The 17,808-nt window shown below is 45.6% G+C and overlaps 2 protein-coding genes across 3 annotated transcripts in view; one reads left to right on the forward strand and one right to left on the reverse strand.

Annotated features, from left to right (window-relative positions):
• LOC308054021 (vascular endothelial growth factor receptor kdr-like) overlaps positions 1 to 14,455 on the reverse strand; it is a 141,352-nt gene extending 126,897 nt beyond the window's left edge. For both annotated transcript variants that reach the window (XM_080366144.1, XM_080366143.1), the window contains exon 1: positions 13,634 to 14,455. In XM_080366144.1, the coding sequence (XP_080222270.1) occupies positions 13,634 to 13,697 (64 nt within the window). In that variant the 5' untranslated portion in view covers positions 13,698 to 14,455. The remainder of the gene's footprint in view (positions 1 to 13,633) is intronic.
• A 201-nt stretch (positions 14,456 to 14,656) lies between these two features.
• Positions 14,657 to 17,808, forward strand: part of LOC308054028 (uncharacterized protein) — a 70,206-nt gene continuing 67,054 nt past the window's right edge. Inside the window, exon 1 of the mRNA XM_080366160.1 lies at positions 14,657 to 14,734. The gene's annotated coding sequence lies outside the window, so the exon portion shown is untranslated. The remainder of the gene's footprint in view (positions 14,735 to 17,808) is intronic.

A 17,808-nucleotide genomic window follows, 5' to 3' on the forward strand; every position in this document is an offset into this window, starting at 1 on the left:
GCTAGAAGGAGCTGGCACTAGTAAATGTCTGGTGTGGAAGGCAGTGCCCTCTCCTCTGCGGGTGGCCAGTGGGGCAAGCAGGCAGGGCAAGGAGGAAATAGAGCACAACAGTGTATTTTGAACCCTGGCTGAATGCTGCTCGACTGCAGCTCTTTCCTCCTCCCTAAAAGCACACAAGTACCAGTACAAGTGAGCTCCTAGTGAGAGGGATTTCTCCTTTTTGCTTCTGAACTTTGATAAATCAAATATTCCCTTGTGCAGTCTGATACCGATAATAACCTTATTTCTACTGGGGTGAAAGCAGTAAGAAAACAAATGGCCTATAAGAGTGTGAGGCCTACCTTCCCCCAAGGAGGAGGGGAAATTCCTCCTGAACATCAGCACAAACACTTGCTCACACTCCAGGCTCATTAACCAGCTCTCCAAGAAGCACCTCCAACATAGATGTGCACAGGGGAGACAAGAACAAACTCTCAATCTGGAATCCTTAAACTGTAACAGACACTCAGCAGGGGAATCCATTAGACAGGAGCTGAAAATTAGCTTTGCAAATTTCTCTGTGCCAGAAGACACAGTCAGAATGAAAACCAAGAGGCTTTTTGGAATGTAGTTGCAATTGCAGTGACACTGCGTCCATTTGCACCTATGCATGTGTGCATCTGTGTGTGTGCGCACACGTACACTTCATTATTCCTCCAAGGAAACTAGCAACCTACTGCATGTGTGGGCCCAAGAGACTTAAAAAGAAACTGCGTTAAAAGAAATTCAAAGAAAACTGTAGCCCTGCAAGCCCTGTGCATCACTGCCATGCCCATGGTGGTACCCAGGAGGTGGAAGCAGGCTCTGCAAGCCAGCATTAGCAGGGAGTGGTGTGTCAGACACACCTTTTGGATAGGACAGGCAGCATTTCAGAAGCAGGTGTCACATTCTTCAGACTGTGCAAAGCTGTTTACAGAAGGCAGGGTAACAATGACTGATCTAGTCTCTAATCTTTTGCATCTGCTTGGCTCTGTTCCCATGCAAAGTAAGTGAGAATATGACACATCAGCACGAAAGAGCAACAGCCAAACCCAACTTCTATAGAAGTCTGTCTGGAGGACAGGAGAGAGATTCTTTTCTGATAGTTCAGGCCAAGCCTATCACAGTATCCCAGTCCTAATCCTTACAGCCTTCAATGCCTCAATATCCTTGTGGCTTCGAATGGCTTTTTCTCTGGGGATGGAAGTGAAAGGTGAAGCAAATCTACTGCAGTTCCTGAACTGCCTTTTCTCTTCAAAACTTCTATCACCCCATCCCTCCAGGGAGGAAGCAAAGTGCTGATCTCCCTGATTTACAGAAGAGCAGAGGTACAAAGGCAGGAAACATACCTGTGCTGCAGAGAGGAATGCACTGCCAAGAGCTTTGAGTTCGTATCTACAAACCAAAGAGTGCCATTCACGCAGCAACTGAGCCGTGATCCCGAGCAAAGCCTCCACACTAATTAGTGCAGTGAACCAGCTGTAATGGCTTCAGCCATTTGCCATCCAGAAATTCTGTATCATACCCTGCTGCAGCCCCTGTTCTGGGTTAGTGCTGCCAAAGCCATTGCAGATGTGCTTGTCAAAGGACATGGAACCAGAGCTGAGTTACTCAAACATCATGGCGTATGTCCAACGCACCCGACATCCCTGTTGGTTTGGAGCATGGCATCTGGCCAGCAGCTGCCCTGGCATCCCCCACCCGCTGAGCTGAAGCCCTGCAGTCCTGGCTGGGTCTCCTCTGCTCCTGGCCCTCCCACTCACTCCAAAACCATCCCTCAGTGCACCACCACTTCTGCCTGAAGCGCTTCCACTTCAGGCCTCTGCTGCAGAGAGGCTGCTTGACATGCACTATGTCTAACAAGACAGCAGTTCAAGGCAGAGGAAGACAACAAACCAAATTATGCCTGAATGCATGTTCCTAAGATTGTGAAGGAAATGCAGTCAAAATGAACTATACAACCACAGAAAGTTAATGTATGCTCGTTTGTATATCAGACCATTGTCCAGGGGAACTCTCAGTTTCCTCTCAGGATCTATAATGAATAGACCTATAAGAGAATGTTATGGTGGCAGAGATTTCTCTTTTCCTACTATTTAACTTAGAACAATATAGAATCAAAACAAAAAGGCAGCCTTTAAAGGGCTAGCAGTACAATACATACTAAAGAACATCACTCTGACCATTAAATCAACATTAAATGAAAAAGCACAAGAGGCAGACCTTTGCCCTATGTATGCTGAGAATTCCTCTCAACTCCTTTATCACACATGCTGCAAGAAGATCAGCATATGAGATACCCTCCTTACATCCCACCACGCCCAAGTGTCACTGCTTCGCTTTCACTACCAGCAGATGCCAAGACCAGAACAGAGATAAGCAGAAAAACTTTTTAAAACAGGAAAGATGACTAACGGAATTAGGCTTTTCTGGGCCCTCCTAATGATGCTCTTTAACCGCTTTTACTGTCTCTTTTTAAGTCTACTTAGTCTAGCTCTAAATTTGAGGAGACTGCGTATGGTGACAGCAGACAAGACCAGATATATTGGTCAGTCTGGGAATTAAAGAATCAGCAGCTCAAAACAATGGCTCTGCAAAGGGTTAGCTACCTGATTCATCAAGGTGAAATGTTTATCCTGAACCATAATGGTGATGGCTCTAATGGTGTCAGTATTAACTGTCATCGCTGCTCCAAGGATGCAAAAGAAATGCATAGAAAGAGTGTGACCACTATATCAGAAATGTCCAGAATCTGTAAACAATCTCAGAGTCATAGAATGAAGCCTTCAGTACTTCCTTCATACAGATGGTCCAGCACTGAACTCAGGTTTAAAGTTTATACTTGGCCTTTTGTTCAGGAAAAGGACTAGTTCATCGGTACGGTGATTTCCACCTTCTCAATTACAAAGTGTGGTCGCACTAGGTGTGAACCAGGAAAGAAGAAGCCACTTGAGGAGCCGAGGTAGTGACAGCACTGTAGCTATTTGAATGCACATCCCTCTATCTCCTGTCTGCGCAAGGAGAAAAGCTTTAGTAGCTTTTTAATGCAGCAAACCAGCCCCTAAAGGACATTCTGCAGTACTGCACAGCAGTGCGAGCTGCCCAGGGCACTTGCAGACCTTGGACCAACTCGTTGTATTTACAAATGGATCTGATTTATGCTGGTGAGAGATTCATGCTGTCAGCTTTGTGCCTCCTATTTCTGGCCAAACCGATTATACCCAGTCATTTATCTTAGGATGATTACTCCTGTCTTCCCAAGCAATAGCTGCCTGTTTCTGAAAGACACCTTTATCTTTTTAATGTAAACTAACTTGAAAACAAGATTTTTATATAAAAATTTCAGTTAAATGAGGAGGATGTGGAGACCAAAATTCTTAGGTCAAGTGGTCAGACTAAGGGACATCCCAGGCAAAGGTAGACAGAAAGGCAGAACGTCAAAGCTGCGTTGCTCAATGCTGGACCACAAATCCACATAGTATTTAGAAATCTACAGTAATGTTTTAAAGTACAGTGATACTGTGATATTGTACAGTGCAAGAGCATATGGCCTAGAACGGCAGCTATACAAACTCTGCTCCATGGAAATCAAAACTAACTCAGTTTTAGCTTTTCCACTAATCCCACTCCAAGCACAGAATTTTCAGCTTTACTGCTCCAATTTTCTCAAAATTACAGGACAGGTTTGACAAATGAAAACTGAGATTTATACCCAGACAAAACTGTCTCCTTTCCTCTTCTTTTGTCCTTCTGCCAGAAACTCTCCAGAAGGCTGAAAATACTGTCATGAAGAATGCTAAAACAAATTGTGCACGTATTCTTGGGATGGGAAAAGGAGAGCCTTTCTCTTGGGAGCATTAGTCTGCACTTGTAGAATTGTGGGATGTCATAGTGCCTGTCTGCGGATGCCCGCCCTAGATGATATTGTATACCAGCTCTGACATGCTGGAGAGTACATTAGGAAAATAAGGTTAGTAATTTATTTTTAATAACAACATAACAACCATAGCTATGCAAAAATTCAATAGAGATCAACTTCAGTAACCAGAAGAAGGCACATTACTTCATGATTTATTAAATTAATAATGGCATTTCACTATGTAGGTTTGAACATTACCTTTAAAATGCAAAGTAAGACAACAATAAAAAAGGCGAAGTAAATGGCTAATTTATACTAATGATTTTTATCCTTGATATAAAGGTCAAAATCAGTTAATATATTGTGAAGCCCCAAATTTCTTTTCAGGGTCTCTCTAGCTCCTCTTTCTAGTCTAACAGTGTTCTTCTGATACAAGCCATAGCATATAAACTACCAACTCTGCCGGTCTTTCTGTTTGAAAAGTCTATAGATCAGAATAATCCCATGTCTCCGTAATACTAAGAAGAAGTCGGCCTTGTATACGTCCTCCTTCAAATGTAATGACAAAATATCCTGATGGGGATTGCAGCGTACAATACTGTCTGGAGCCAGATGGAGAGAACCTTTGACATACCCTGCTCAGCAGCCTGCTGTCTTCCTGAATTCACCTTGCCCAGCCAGTTCCTTCACCCCAGGAGGCGTGCCATACCCAGCCTTTGGGTTTGACCTGCACTTCTCTTTCATTAAGGGCAGGGTAATGTTGCCCAGATTGACCCAGAGAATGAAGCTCCCCATGCTTATTTGGCTTGGTGGGAAAGCCATGGGAAAACAGTCCAAATGCGAGTGCAGCCTAGAAACCCCACAACAATTCCAAACCCCTACATACATTGCACTGAAGACTTGGTTTATCTCTTTTCTGGAAAGTCAGAACCTGATATATCAGTGGATTAAGTAATAAAACTGTTAGCAGGATCATTAACGGCTTCATGGTAACAACTGGGCCCTTGCTTTCCCAGAGACCCATGGTATCATTATGTTTGGAAAAGTCATCACTGAGTGGGATGATGAGCTGTGAGAAACACACGGCTCTTTCAAAGTGAGATGGGCCAACTGCATGGAGATCACAGCCAGAGGAGGCTCTGCCCCAGGGAATCCCTCCCCATTGCATGCTCCACTCGGTTCATGCTGACATAGGATTCTGGGGATTAATTATTCTCTGGTAATTCCTATTGGGCCAAACCCCGTTCTCTTGCCTTAGCTGTTGCTCTGTCCTTACTCAATAGAAAATTTGCCAAGACTGAAGGAAAGTTGTTTTAAGCATGAGAGCCTCCAGGAGGCCTAGCAGAATGGGATCTGTAAAGCCAAAATGAATGTGAAGCGAGAGCGTACACTGGAGCATTCAGGAGTAGCAGTAGGGGTTGTTGTGCTGCCTCAACAACTGAATGTTGCTGCAGTCTCGGCGTGGGGGCCACACACTGGCTTTCCTTCATCACAGGAAAGTAGGCAGGTTACTTTGTTTTCTGAGAGTGAATTTTCACTTCCGAAACAAATTAGGATTTTCCAGCAAGATCAGTAAAATCTCTGCCTTTACAAAGCATGCCGTGCGAGAGCAGCTTCCAGCCAGTTCTTTCCTCACTCAGATTCTACCACAATATGTATAGGTGACCATAATAAAATAAATGTTCTCAGTCACACAAAGGAATATTCAAAGACAGACTATTGTCTTCAGCCAGGCTACAGCTTTAAACCTGTGTAACTGAGAGGAAAGCTTGTCCCAAGTGCATGAATATGAAATGAAAATAATCCAGACACCATCCCTTTGTAGAGAAAAAAATGCGACAGGCCAAAAGGTTAGCCGATTCTCTCTGCTTCACACCATGTAATAGCTTAAATTGTGTTTAAAAGGTTCTCAGGGTGACATCATTGTTTACATTCACTTGAATCATCCTTTAATTGTAACAGTACAAAACCCTTTTAACTAGCCAAACTCGCTCTTTAGCTCTGTCCTGCTGTGTCATGCATCAAGAGCTGGTACAACTTCCTTGCCTCATATGCATCCAGAAGGAGATCTGGGAAAAGCATTTCTCCCCACACCTGGGCACTGCGTTACTATTTCTTCTGATATACCTCATGGGTTAAGGAACAAAGTAGCACCCCCGCTTTAAGGTAGCGGAGGCTCACAAAGTCCTTTCCCTTATCTTTGCAAATTAGCAATGATAGTATTAATTCAGGAGTGAGCAGTGAATTGAGTGGGTACCCGTCCTTAAGTGGAGGTGGGGGATGCACCTAGTGACCCAGTACTGGACAACACGGCACCTGTGGGATCTATTTTTCTGCAAGGAAAGACAGAGACCTTGAGGTTTGCAACTGATAATCCACAGTGCTTTACTTCCCTCCTTTCAAACACAGTCACATGCGTCTTCCTGTTCAGAGTTCTGGGCAATCTCTCCCAACAGCCATTTCCTGTATGAAGGCGTATTGTAATTAGCATTGCCCACAAGAAGGACTTCCAAGTGCTACCGTGTGGGCATGTGTTACGGCCCCTCGGGGAGCCAGCTTCAGGCAGCTGGAAGAACAAGTGAAGCAGCAGAGGGGGAAAACACGTTCTATAACTCCTGGAGGACACACTGTAGCAGGCATCTGCACGATAAAGGTCTGAAACACCAACCTCTATACAACCCAACCCAAAAGCTGGGGAAGTCCAGGCTCACTATCAGCTTTCAGGGATGATCCCTACGGCTACAAAGGGCCAAAGCAAGCCCTTCTCAGTAGCTGTGAGGGAAACGGGGATGAGAACCTGGGTTCTGGGAGGCTCCATGCTCATATCACCTGCTGCAGGCTTCTGGGAGCATGGAGGAAATCGCTTTAACTCCTGAATTATTGTGTTCAGCACTGATTTCAGTTAATGAGATATAAGTTAACAGCAAACAGGATGAGTGCCTTACAGAATAGCTGCTTCTGTGTATTTGTGTGGAGGAGTATCCCTATGAGCAGTCCCATTTTACTCATAGCTATAGAGGAATAGGCAAAGTAGCCCCATGGTGGCTGGTGCTTTTCCTGCAAACTGACCTTATTGTATCTGTAAGGAAGAATTCAAGGTGTGCAATTTCTGAACTGTGGGCTCCAAAGGAACAAAGATTTTGGCTGAGGTGTTTTAGATTCATGGCAATTTTGTAAAAAATGGAACAGGTAATGACTAGGTCAAGCTTCCTTGACCCTCAAATCAAGAACAATCCCAGCAGGGCTGAAAGCTCCCCTCTCTACTTCCTTGGCAATCATGTTCCCACAGTTCAGAAAAACACAGGAAGATCTAAGGAAACCTATGTGGAAATGCAGAAGACAAAGGCGAGTAATCTGAAAATAGAAGGCTGGTCCATATATTTCCTTTACATTCTGGGCCTGAGTTTAGTTTTTGGCTGAATTTTGAAATCTTGAGGGCCATATGCTTTTGCCATTCACTGCAGGGCACAAAGGAAAATGGCTCATTCAGTTTTTCATCATTCGAAGGGTTAGATGAGGTCCTTTCCTTCTTGCTCAGTATTGTCAAGGATTCCTCAGTGCTAAAAGCTTTACTGCTTAGAGCCACAACAAAAGCCCTGAACCACGGTTATACACACACCACACACTAGCTGTGACTCCTTCTGTATTTCTAGATATTGGCAAGGAAGGCTCGCAAACATGGCTTCTTGTAAAATTCAGTACAGCAGGAACACTTAGTGCATCTGCTCCCAGAAAATGAGGTTCACTTGCAGGTCTCAGGCAAGCCCACTTTGGCTTGCCAAAGCCTCTGCACCAGGCACAAGTTTAAAGGCAAATTCATTTTGGTACAGGGAAGAGAGACTGTGCAGACCCATGTGGAAGGGCTGAGAAATTCCTCTTGGCTTTTTCTAATGTAAAAATTTGAGGAATCCTGAGCCCTGAGGCAAGTTCAGGAGACATCCAGGAAAGGGGAGGGTGGGTGGGGGGTGGAGAGCAGGAGAGGGATCTAAGATGTAGTGGTGGCAAAAAGTATGTGCTATAAAGACAGACTAATCCAGGGACTTGGGGATGAGGGTATTGGACTGACTCATAAAGCAGTCCACAGGCTTACTTTCTCTCCATCATAAAACAGTTCACAGACTTACTCACTACCCATCAGAGTGCATAGCTGTGTAACGCTGTTAGTAACAGCCTAATACGAAAGTTAACAACATTGGCACAGGGCAGCAGCTCAGCTCCCTCAGTGTGTGAATTCACCACTTAACATTTCCAAAGCCTTTGAAAGCATGGAGCTGAGACAGTCATTCGGGTACATGCAGCGTAACACCACCAATGGCTGCCCGTGCTGCAAGCCCTGTCTTAGCTACGGCAAAGACAAGCACCATCACACCAGATTCAGCTCTGGGAAGTGGGCACCGGACTCGGTCCAAGAGTCTTGTTTTGTGTTCTCATTATTGGCGAATGCTGGAGGTATGATCAGCTTCTAAAAGCAGTCACAAGATTTGACTAGTTCATTTCCACATTTATGTCAATACCTGGTTTCAGGTGGGCTGGGGTTCCCCACACAAGTGTGTTCAGCACTTGGGCAGTGACGAATTTGCACAAAATGGGCAACCATCAGTTTTGCCCATCACAGCCTCATGAGATCAGATTCCCGACCTTCTCTGAACCTTCCTCCTTTCCCACTTAAGGAAGCGGCTTGTGGACAAGTCTCTAAGGTCGCACCTCCCATAGAGAAAACCTTGCTTCAAGTGATTTGTTCTAATCTTGCCTGCTCTCTGCTGCTGAAGTTCTGCTCCCTGGGGCAAGCTTCAAGCATGTGCTTATATTAAATGCCATTTCCAGATAGTAACCTTGGCTGGCTGATTTTGGCAGCTCCTATTATTTTCTCTGTGGCCTTAATAAGAAAAATTAAAGAAGTGCCTGATGTGGTGAGGAGATCAGTTCTCTCTTACATATATTTTATGCCAGCTTATTTAGGTAACCAGTTTTTTTGTGGTCATTGTGGCTGAGTACAGTTGGATGCTCTGCCAGAAGGTGAGGACCGGAGGAACAGGAATGTCTTGATCAGCATTCAGAAGCCTTCATGTCCTGTCAGTCATCTGAGCTGGATTCTGAAGGAAAACACTAGGGACAGATTTATTTTGTTCCTAGCTGTTGTGTAGATATTCCAAATGCCTTTTAATGACTTCCACTCTTAATTCCCAATCCAGTGACATCAGGCTGGCTTCGAGAAAAAAGGAAAGGTGGAGCAGGGCTGGTCAGAGGAAATATCGAACTAAGCATGTGAAGTTTGGTAGGGCTGAGCTTCAGTGTCCTTCTCATACTCTGAAAGTAAAATGCTGCCTCCTGAAAATTTCTTGTGTAGTTTTAAAAAATGCAGGTTGCTGTTGCTGTCCCAAAACCTGTTTTGCAAAGTAAACTGAAAGCAGCTTCTTTGTTCACCCTGTCCTTTGCTGATGATCAAGTGACCCTTGCTGCATATACTTCGCAAATGTCTTTGGAAGCAAAAGATGTGTTTCATCTCTGAATGTATACAACATAGGGCAGATTTTCACCCCCTTTCAAACTGTGCTGGCAATTTGGCAGACAAACTTAGGGAAAACACAGCTCACCTACCACTGACTGTACCTGAGAAATCTCCTGCTGTGGTTGGAAACCTTTTGCCCTTGTGCATAAACCTACTAGAAACATAAATATTATATATTCAGCCCAGCTTGATATATTGCTTCAAACTGAAGTAGATTGAGCCATTGCTTTGTACAAACACTTCATCATAAAATGAGCAATTCAGAGACTGTATGAAAGGACAAAGATAACTTAAATGTACCCTGTTGCTCTTATTCAGATTGATACATAGTAGCAGGCCAGGGGAAATGTATGCAGATAAGGTGAGTTTTTTAAAATTTTTAAAGAGAATATTGTAAGATCTTATAACAGAAACCTTCAACAAACAATCTGGTTTGTATTCTTTTGGGTATGATGCTGGTTTTCAGAAGTTCAGGGAGTATTCAGAAATACTTTACATTTTTTTCCTTGCCTTAAATGGATAAATTGGTGTAAAAAGATTTCCAGTTGGTTTTGAATGTGGCAGCTTCAGACAGGAGGCTCATATATCACAATCTAAAAAAAAGGCTACTCTGCTTTTTATAACATTTTCCCACAGTAAAGCAAATGTTTAGGAATAACACCAATTAAAAGACACATTTTTGGTTTACTAGAAGTGATCAACAACCCATATTGTAAGCTATCCAGTCCTCAACCTTCCAGCACTGGCTGCCTCAGAGAAACGCAAAAGCATACCGTCAATGCCTCTGACTTTGCAACAGTGCAGCACGGAGCCCGCAGCCTTCCTGGCTACACGCAGTGAGCATCCTAGTTGGCAAACCAGAAGGAGTCTGCGCTCCTGAAGCTTTTGGCTTAGCTACGTGGTATAATTGAAATGCATATGTTAGCAAGCTCAATTACCCATCCTAGTATATTCTATTTGTAAAAGAGGTTGCAAAATGAAACAAACAAAAAATCAATTTCAGACTTTGCTTTAAGTTCAAAGGGATCAGGCAGAACCTAATTTTTATCCTTGAAACTTGTTTTCCAGTATTAAATCACTGAAATTGCTGAGTTTATTCTAGTGCCTGAAAAGTTATTTGGATTGCTCATATATTAAAAACTTTTTGATGATCATGTCAGGGTAAAAGATACTAAATTTTTCATGCAAGATGTAAGGTGTTGCAGGGTGTAAGGTTGTAAAAAATTCTTTGCAGATTGTTTTGTAATGGGCTGGTTAATATTTAAAATGTGTGGCAGCTGTTGGCATCTGCACAATAATTACTACATCAAACGTTCTGAGCAGAAAGACCCGAACTAGTACTCTAAGGACTTGAACATAAGCTGTGTAATAAGCAAAAGGAAAGTGGAAATGTAATGATACTTGTAGAACTGTATTAGGAAATTTAAGATGCATAAAATATTTTGAAGCTGTTTTCTAATAAGGCAAGAAATTACTGGGATGATGTGTGCATGGTTTCTTCCCCCTGCTAAACACCCACAGGGACTGAAAGGGCTAAATAAGGTAGGAGTCCTCTAAAGGAGACCAGCCTTTGATCTGGATGAATTTAATGGCTATGGTTAACTTCTGTCTGCTGGCACCCATGGCACACTTAGGCAGCCTTGGCCAGCTGCTGAGCAGGATGCAGAAATAGGACACAGCGGCTGCAACCAGCTACCAATACAGAAGGAGGGGGCACTTGTACTCCTCTGCGAAGGTTTGGTACAAGCTGAGAGTTTTCACTGAGGCACCTGCAAAGCCCTGGCTGGGGAGTTATCCCTGGCTGGGCAGTTGCACTACCCTCACTCTGCACCTCAGCTACTGAAAGTCTTTTCATAGCTTTAAAATCTTCTGTCTGCATTGCAGAGGAAACAAGTTGAATCAGAGTCAGCCTCTTCAACACAACTCAGCCCAATTTTGACAGCAAAGATCCCAGAGAAGGTTTAACCTACAGCCTGCAGAATAGATCTACGTTTCTGATGCCTCAGGAGGGCAAACAAAGTTTCATTGAATTCATGGCTGGAGACAAACTTTGAGGGAAAGGTAGCTGAGGAGTTAATACCTCAACAACATCAGTGCTATCCAGAATCGTCCGACTTCCTGGCCCTATTTCTGTTTGGCTTCCAGCCTAATTAGGGCACACAGAGACTTTGCTAACATATTATCTTTTCCTAATGATGGACAAAGGTCTGACATCCATAATGCTGCTTCCAAATCCATCATCAGTCTTTGCCCACAGGGACAGTTAGCGATGTGCCTGCCTTCCTTTCTTTTCACAGGATGCAGACATCGCCTTCTCTCTGCCTTCTCTGTGCCTGGCACTGATGGGAAAATGAATCTGGACCAAGTTCCAAGGTTACTAGGGCCAAAATTATTAGGAAAGTAACCTGGTAAGGACAGCCCAAAGTCAGCCCTGAAATGCAGGTAGCAATCTGGTCAGGCTTTTCACACACCTCCTCAATAAGAACTGCACTATCTCCACTTCATTCCGGAGCCTCAGGAACACTTGTGGCATTGCACATTTTCTCCCATCTCCCAAATACTTACTATCTCTTCCTGATCCATGGAAGTCTGGGGTGATTTATGCCTTTGTGAAATTCACACTGGATTTCTGGTAATATGCCTTCTATGGGCAACTTTTCCAGGCTATTCAGACATTAAAACTAACGTAGCATGCAGCTGGCTGCTCGTGCACGTGTCAGCCAGATGGAGCACATTAGGGGAATTCTCCGAGGGCTGCGGGAGCTTCCTATGCTGCGCCAGGTGCAACTCAAAAGTGTGGGTACCGGTGTCCGGCGCGCTGCGGGGCTGCCTTCCCCGGGGTTAGCTTGGGCACCGCTACCGCCAGTAGCTAGGCTTTCTGTGGTGGAGGGGCTCCTTTTTACCTGCAAGGTTTGCTGCTTCAGGATTGTTTGGTTTTTTTCTAATGAGGGAAAGCTGGACAAGCCCCTTGGAACACAGTCTCAGGCTTAGTTGTTTATTCTGTAGGTAACTGTGGGGAAGGTGCTGTAGGGGATATGCAAGATGCACTGGGGCTAGTGCTTACCAATCAATTGCTTTCTGCAGAAGGAATAAATTAAATCCCTGAATGAATCCAAGAAAATCAAGGACAGTGATGCTTCACAGTGTTTCCAGAAGCTATTGTTTGGATATTAAATTACAAAAAGATTATAATATGCTAAAGAAGCAACAGTCTTGTGCTGTGAAATACATTCATCATAAGAAAACCCCAAAATATCATTGCTGTCAGAAAGCATTCCCCGGTAAATAACAGCCCATCTCCTTTACACAATTTGCAGTGTCATGAATGAATAGCATGGTAATGCAGTGAAATCCTTACACTTAATGAGATAATGAAAAGTCATACGGCAGATGGAAAAGCTCTTCTAAATCTCATTAACCTGCCTCTTGGCTTTTCTGGGATTGGCGAAAAGTGGGAGTAACTCCAATGGGGACAACACATTTGCAGTGGGGTAAAAGGAGCACTGGAGAACAGGGAACATAACCTAGTGCCTGGGCTAAGGGGAGTCCAGCAAAGAAACACCACATGAATAAGAATTGAAATATCAAAGAGAAGGCGGGCATTTGCCCGCGATGGCTGTACCCATGCAGCTCCAACATCAGCACTCCTGCCTCCTGAAGAAAGCGGGCTAGCCCACGCGTTCCCTGTCATGCCACGGAAGCCTTTTCCTCCTCAGGCTTGCTTTGAGCGATCAACCGCGAGTTAAAACACGGGGAGGGAGACGCAAGGACCCGCTGCTTTTAACCGAGGTGCTGAGGAGGGGGAAAGAAAAATAATAAATGTCCTTTAAGTGCAACACACTTCAAGGAGATTTCTTCCCTTGAGATACGGCTGCTTGGATTCCTAAATCTCTCTTCATGAAGCCTCCCTCAGAGGCCTAAAACCTGAGGTGCCTGAAAGGTGGCACCTGCCCACCGGGCTGAGGTGGGGAGAGCTCCATGTCCACGCCGCCCTGTCAGCACCGCGGAGGACACCCGGGCGTTGCCCCTCGCGGGCGGGCGGGAAGCGCGCGCCCCCGCCGCCCCTTGGCGCCACCTAGCGCCCTCGCCTGAGGTAACGGCGGAGAGCTCGGTCGCGCCGGTGGCTGCCGCACGCCCCGCTATAGCCCCCTCGCTCGCCCCCCGCGACACGGCAGGAGCCGGGCACGGCAGAGTCCTGTGGGCGAACGGGGAGAGAAGGAGAAAGCCAGGTGTGAGGCGAGTCTTACCGTGCAGCAGGAGCAGCCCCTGAAGGGCACAGAGGGCCAGGGCGGCGGTGGGCCTGGGGGCCATGGCCGGTGCCGGTGTGGGTGGCTGCTATATCCCTTGTGAGGCGCAGGGGGAGAGGTCCGCGAACGGGGACAAGTTTTCTTTCCAGCAAGGAGTTTCTGAAAGCCTGCGGGGCTGGAGCGGGAAGGGAGGGGAAGAGCGGGGCGTGCAGAAGTTCCCACTTGTTGATTCCAGTTAAATTGTTCTCTCCATTCACCGCTTCATCCTTGGGCTGCAGATTTTGTTTTTCCTTCCTTTCTTCTCCAGGTTCACGTTTTGAGGCTTTTTTCCCCCACCCCACAATAACTTTATTCCTCGCTTCCCCCTGCTTTGCTAATTGATGGGGTGCCTGGAGGGGCACGTTACTCTGCCTGAGAAGAGTCGGCTCCTCAGTCCGCCTGGGTGGCGCAAAGTATCTCCAGGGGTTAAAAAGCAGAGAGCAAAGCACCAGAAAAAGTTTGGCAAAAAGTTTCCTCCAGTCAGTGAGTCGCTGTTCTGAGCAGTCCTTTGCCTGGAGTTTGGGATGAAGTGGCTGAACTGAAAAGCCTCCTCTTAGATGTATTTATCCAGGGAGGTGCAGGTGCTGCGGAGATCAGGAGGAAGAATAAATCCCTCAACTTCAGCTGGAGTTTGCAAGGCAGGAGGAGAGGGAGCTTCCAGGTCCCCCAGCCCGGCTACCTGCCGGGGGGCACCCCGCAGCGCCCGGGGCAGGCAGCCGGCAGGCAGCGGGGCTCGGGCATGGCCAGATCCCGCCTTAGGTGATTCTCTCTTTCTCTCTCTCCCTTTCCCCCCACCCCTCCGGGTTTGGTTTGCTTTCGCTGGGAAGTTTGATGCGAGCCCGAGATTCTTTATAGGGACAGGAAAAAAAAAAAGGAGGAAGGAGAGACGTCACCAGCCGAGGCAAGGGGACTTCACTCTCCCTCCCTGTCATTTCACAGAGCTCCTGGATTTCCTGTTGCTGCTGCTGCTGCCTGAGATGGGGCAAAGAAATGAACCGAGTTGCCTCCCACTGCTTGCCAGCATCACCTGTCCCTGCAAAGCTGGAGCTGCGTGAGCATCAGGTGGCAACATCTTCCCCCAGTCCTGCCCCCGCTTCCCTCAAAGGCAGAAAGGTGGCCAGTGTCAGCAGCTCCCTCCAGGCTTTGGGGCTCTCAGGGCTCCGGGGCATGGGGAAGGGGAGTGCAGAGGGGCACCAACTGAGAAACAGGCTTTCTTGCAGGAACGCTGTCTTTGCCCCCGTCCCCTGGTAGTTTAGCAGTCTGGGGTTCTCTGTGCCACTCAGTGTGTCCTGCTGGAATGCCACTGCCCTGCTGCCTCCCTTCTCACAGCAGCCACCACTGTGCATCCCTTGCTCTTGGGGCACGTAGAAAGTTTCTTCTTTGAATAGGATATTTCAGGCAACCCTAATGGTGTTATTATTTATATAGCACAGCTGCCTCCCTGATCTCTCATGGGTTTCTTGGAGCAGCTGCTCGTGTGTCACCTGAGCATTATCTCCAGGCACTGGGGTGTAGACAGATCCACCCACGCACTGAGGCTTCCAGCCTGTCCACGTGCCTTTGCTCTTGCCATGGCAGACAGGATTGCAGCAGGGGCGAGCACTCCTGCGGTGGTGGGGAACAGTGTGGTTTTAGCAGGGGACACGGAGATGCTTCTTCCCCTTTTGCCTCTGCCCCGGGAGAGCACAGTCTTTTCCTCATTCAGGGCTGCTCCTTCAGCCGCAGGTGCCTCGTGGGCCAGTGCAGCCTCAGCTGCAAGGGTCAGAAACTGTGTTTTGCTAGTGCCAGACATCCTGGGAGATGTCCCAGTGCACTTAAAGGGCACTTCTAGAAATGCAGCCAGCGCTCAGGTGACGGGGAGGGAGCTATTCTGTGCTACTGCAACATATGTACCAGTTATATGGCTTTTAACGTACACAACCCACTACACTATACTGATAATGAGAGAGTGGTAGCAGCTCTACAGCTGCCCACACACATTGTCATTCCCGATAATGCCACAAATGAGGCACTGGGGTTAAATGACCTGTTACAGCCTTACAGTAAAGCACTGTCAATCCCCATGGCTGAATGATGGGGTTTGTGTGCATTTTTTTTTTTGTTACTCTTGCTCAGTTAATTTTCAAAAGCAGAAAGGTAGCAGGTGCATTAGACCTTATACTGTGTGTGTATCAAGGGGTTTAGTGAAACTGAGTTATAGTCAGGGTATTTTGAAGTTTTCCATGCCTCTTTTTAGTATACTTCTAAATTCTTAATGAATGTAAAAAGTAGTTGTGCTACATTAAAATGCACTAGACCAAAGTGAGACATAGATATGGTTCTGTGAGTGACAAATCCATATGTTATTCTGCAAGAAAAAGCAGGCATTTCAGAAGATCAGAATTGATACTTGGTGTAGAAATGTCCCAAATTCAAACAACAAACAACACAGAATAGCCTCAGATATTTTCAGTGTTATGAATAAGAAACATCATTTCTCATGCACAGTGTTAAATCAGGAACACTTTTCTCAACATCACATGATGTCATCAGTTAGTTCTAATTTTCATATAAATGCCTAGGTCATTCTTAAGATGACAAATGCCTCTAATTAATTTTTAGAACATGGAACTTCCCCCAGATCTGTGTTACAGTAATGGGCTTCTGAATAGTTATGGGTAATAGTAAAGACCAATCTTACAGGAAGCTTAACTGAAGAATGAAAAGTCTAGCTTAATTATGGAACTGTAGTTAAATTTTCATTTAAGGTGTTTAAGAATTCATTGGAGATTACTGACCAGCTGCTAGCAAATCATGTTGTATTTGTGTAATGCCCCAGATAATCTTTTATCTGTTGATAATTGATCTTTTAATTGAGATTAAATGCCTCTAGTGTATAGTTTGACAAGGAATTCAGTGTGAGAATGTAGCTAAATGCTCCTGGGAACTATATTTAATCTTTATTTGCTCCCTTGAAATATGCAAAATCAAAAATACGGCTGTAAGAATGGCATGGTTTGTTTCTGAGCATCTTCACCTTCCTGTAGCAACCTGTTAGAGCTTTTCCAAAGCATAGCAGATTTCCCTAACACAGCAGCATGTTCTGTTTGTACAGATGGCAAAAGCAATTTGCTAACTGGACTAGAACCTCTTCATAATAATACAACTCCTTTTGCCATGACAGTTATTCCATTTGAGGAGCTCAGAGCTCTTTGCTAATATTAACAAATACCTTCGCCTCACAATACCTGTGGGAATTGAACTAGGGCTAGAAAAGGTCATTTCACTCCCTAATGAAATGCTTTTAGCTTTGCAAAGGCGCCTGGCAGTTGTAACAGTATGACCATAACTAAACAGAATAATAACAACAAGTAAGTGGAGGTTGCTGGGTCTGGTGGAAATACTAGACAATGGGGATGGAAAGCCATAACCTGTAAGAATTTGGCCAGAGTATTGGGGCTATGGCCTGGTGCACCATGAAGCATTGTGTTCTTTAGGACCAAGGCAGTGTAGTCTGTGAGACCTGCACTAACAAGAGACTTGCTTGGCCATCCCTTGGAGTACCTTCCATCCTTTCTGGCACTGGCCTGACACAGAGGGTTACATGCATTACTCCCTTGTGTCTACTCGGCAGGGGATGATACCAGAGCTGGGAAACCCTTCACTTTGTGTTGCCTCTCTGTTGGTGTTCACCATAAGCAGTCACACATCTAGGACTCACAGCAGAGGGAATGGCTGTCGATCAGAGCAGGGCCTATCCTAATTGCACCTTCCACTGTGTGCTGTGTTTAGCCGTAGCCAAAGGTAAGGTATATCTAACCTAAATGTAGCAGTCTGAGTATCAGGTGTCTAATCTGGGCTCATTATCTAGGCTGCTCTGTTTAGTGACTACAGAGATAGGCTCTTCTGACTCATCCCATCTGTGCAAACCTCTGTTTTACAAACCTTTGGCAGGTGCCTGTTTGCCTCCCTCAACAATAAAGGGAAGAGACAAGTCTGGCCTACAAGCCTAAATTTTAGATGGGTAGTTCTGCCCTGTGACTTCAGGTAGAGGCACTTAGACGCAAAGACAGCCTTTCCTATCAGCTTGATGGAAACAGTCCTGACCAGAGGCATGTTCTGCAAAATGGAGTTATTCTCCAAAGCAGCTTTTGCCC

The sequence above is a fragment of the Falco punctatus genome, assembly GCF_963210335.1.
Source record: "Falco punctatus genome assembly, chromosome: 15".
Taxonomy (NCBI): domain Eukaryota; kingdom Metazoa; phylum Chordata; class Aves; order Falconiformes; family Falconidae; genus Falco; species Falco punctatus.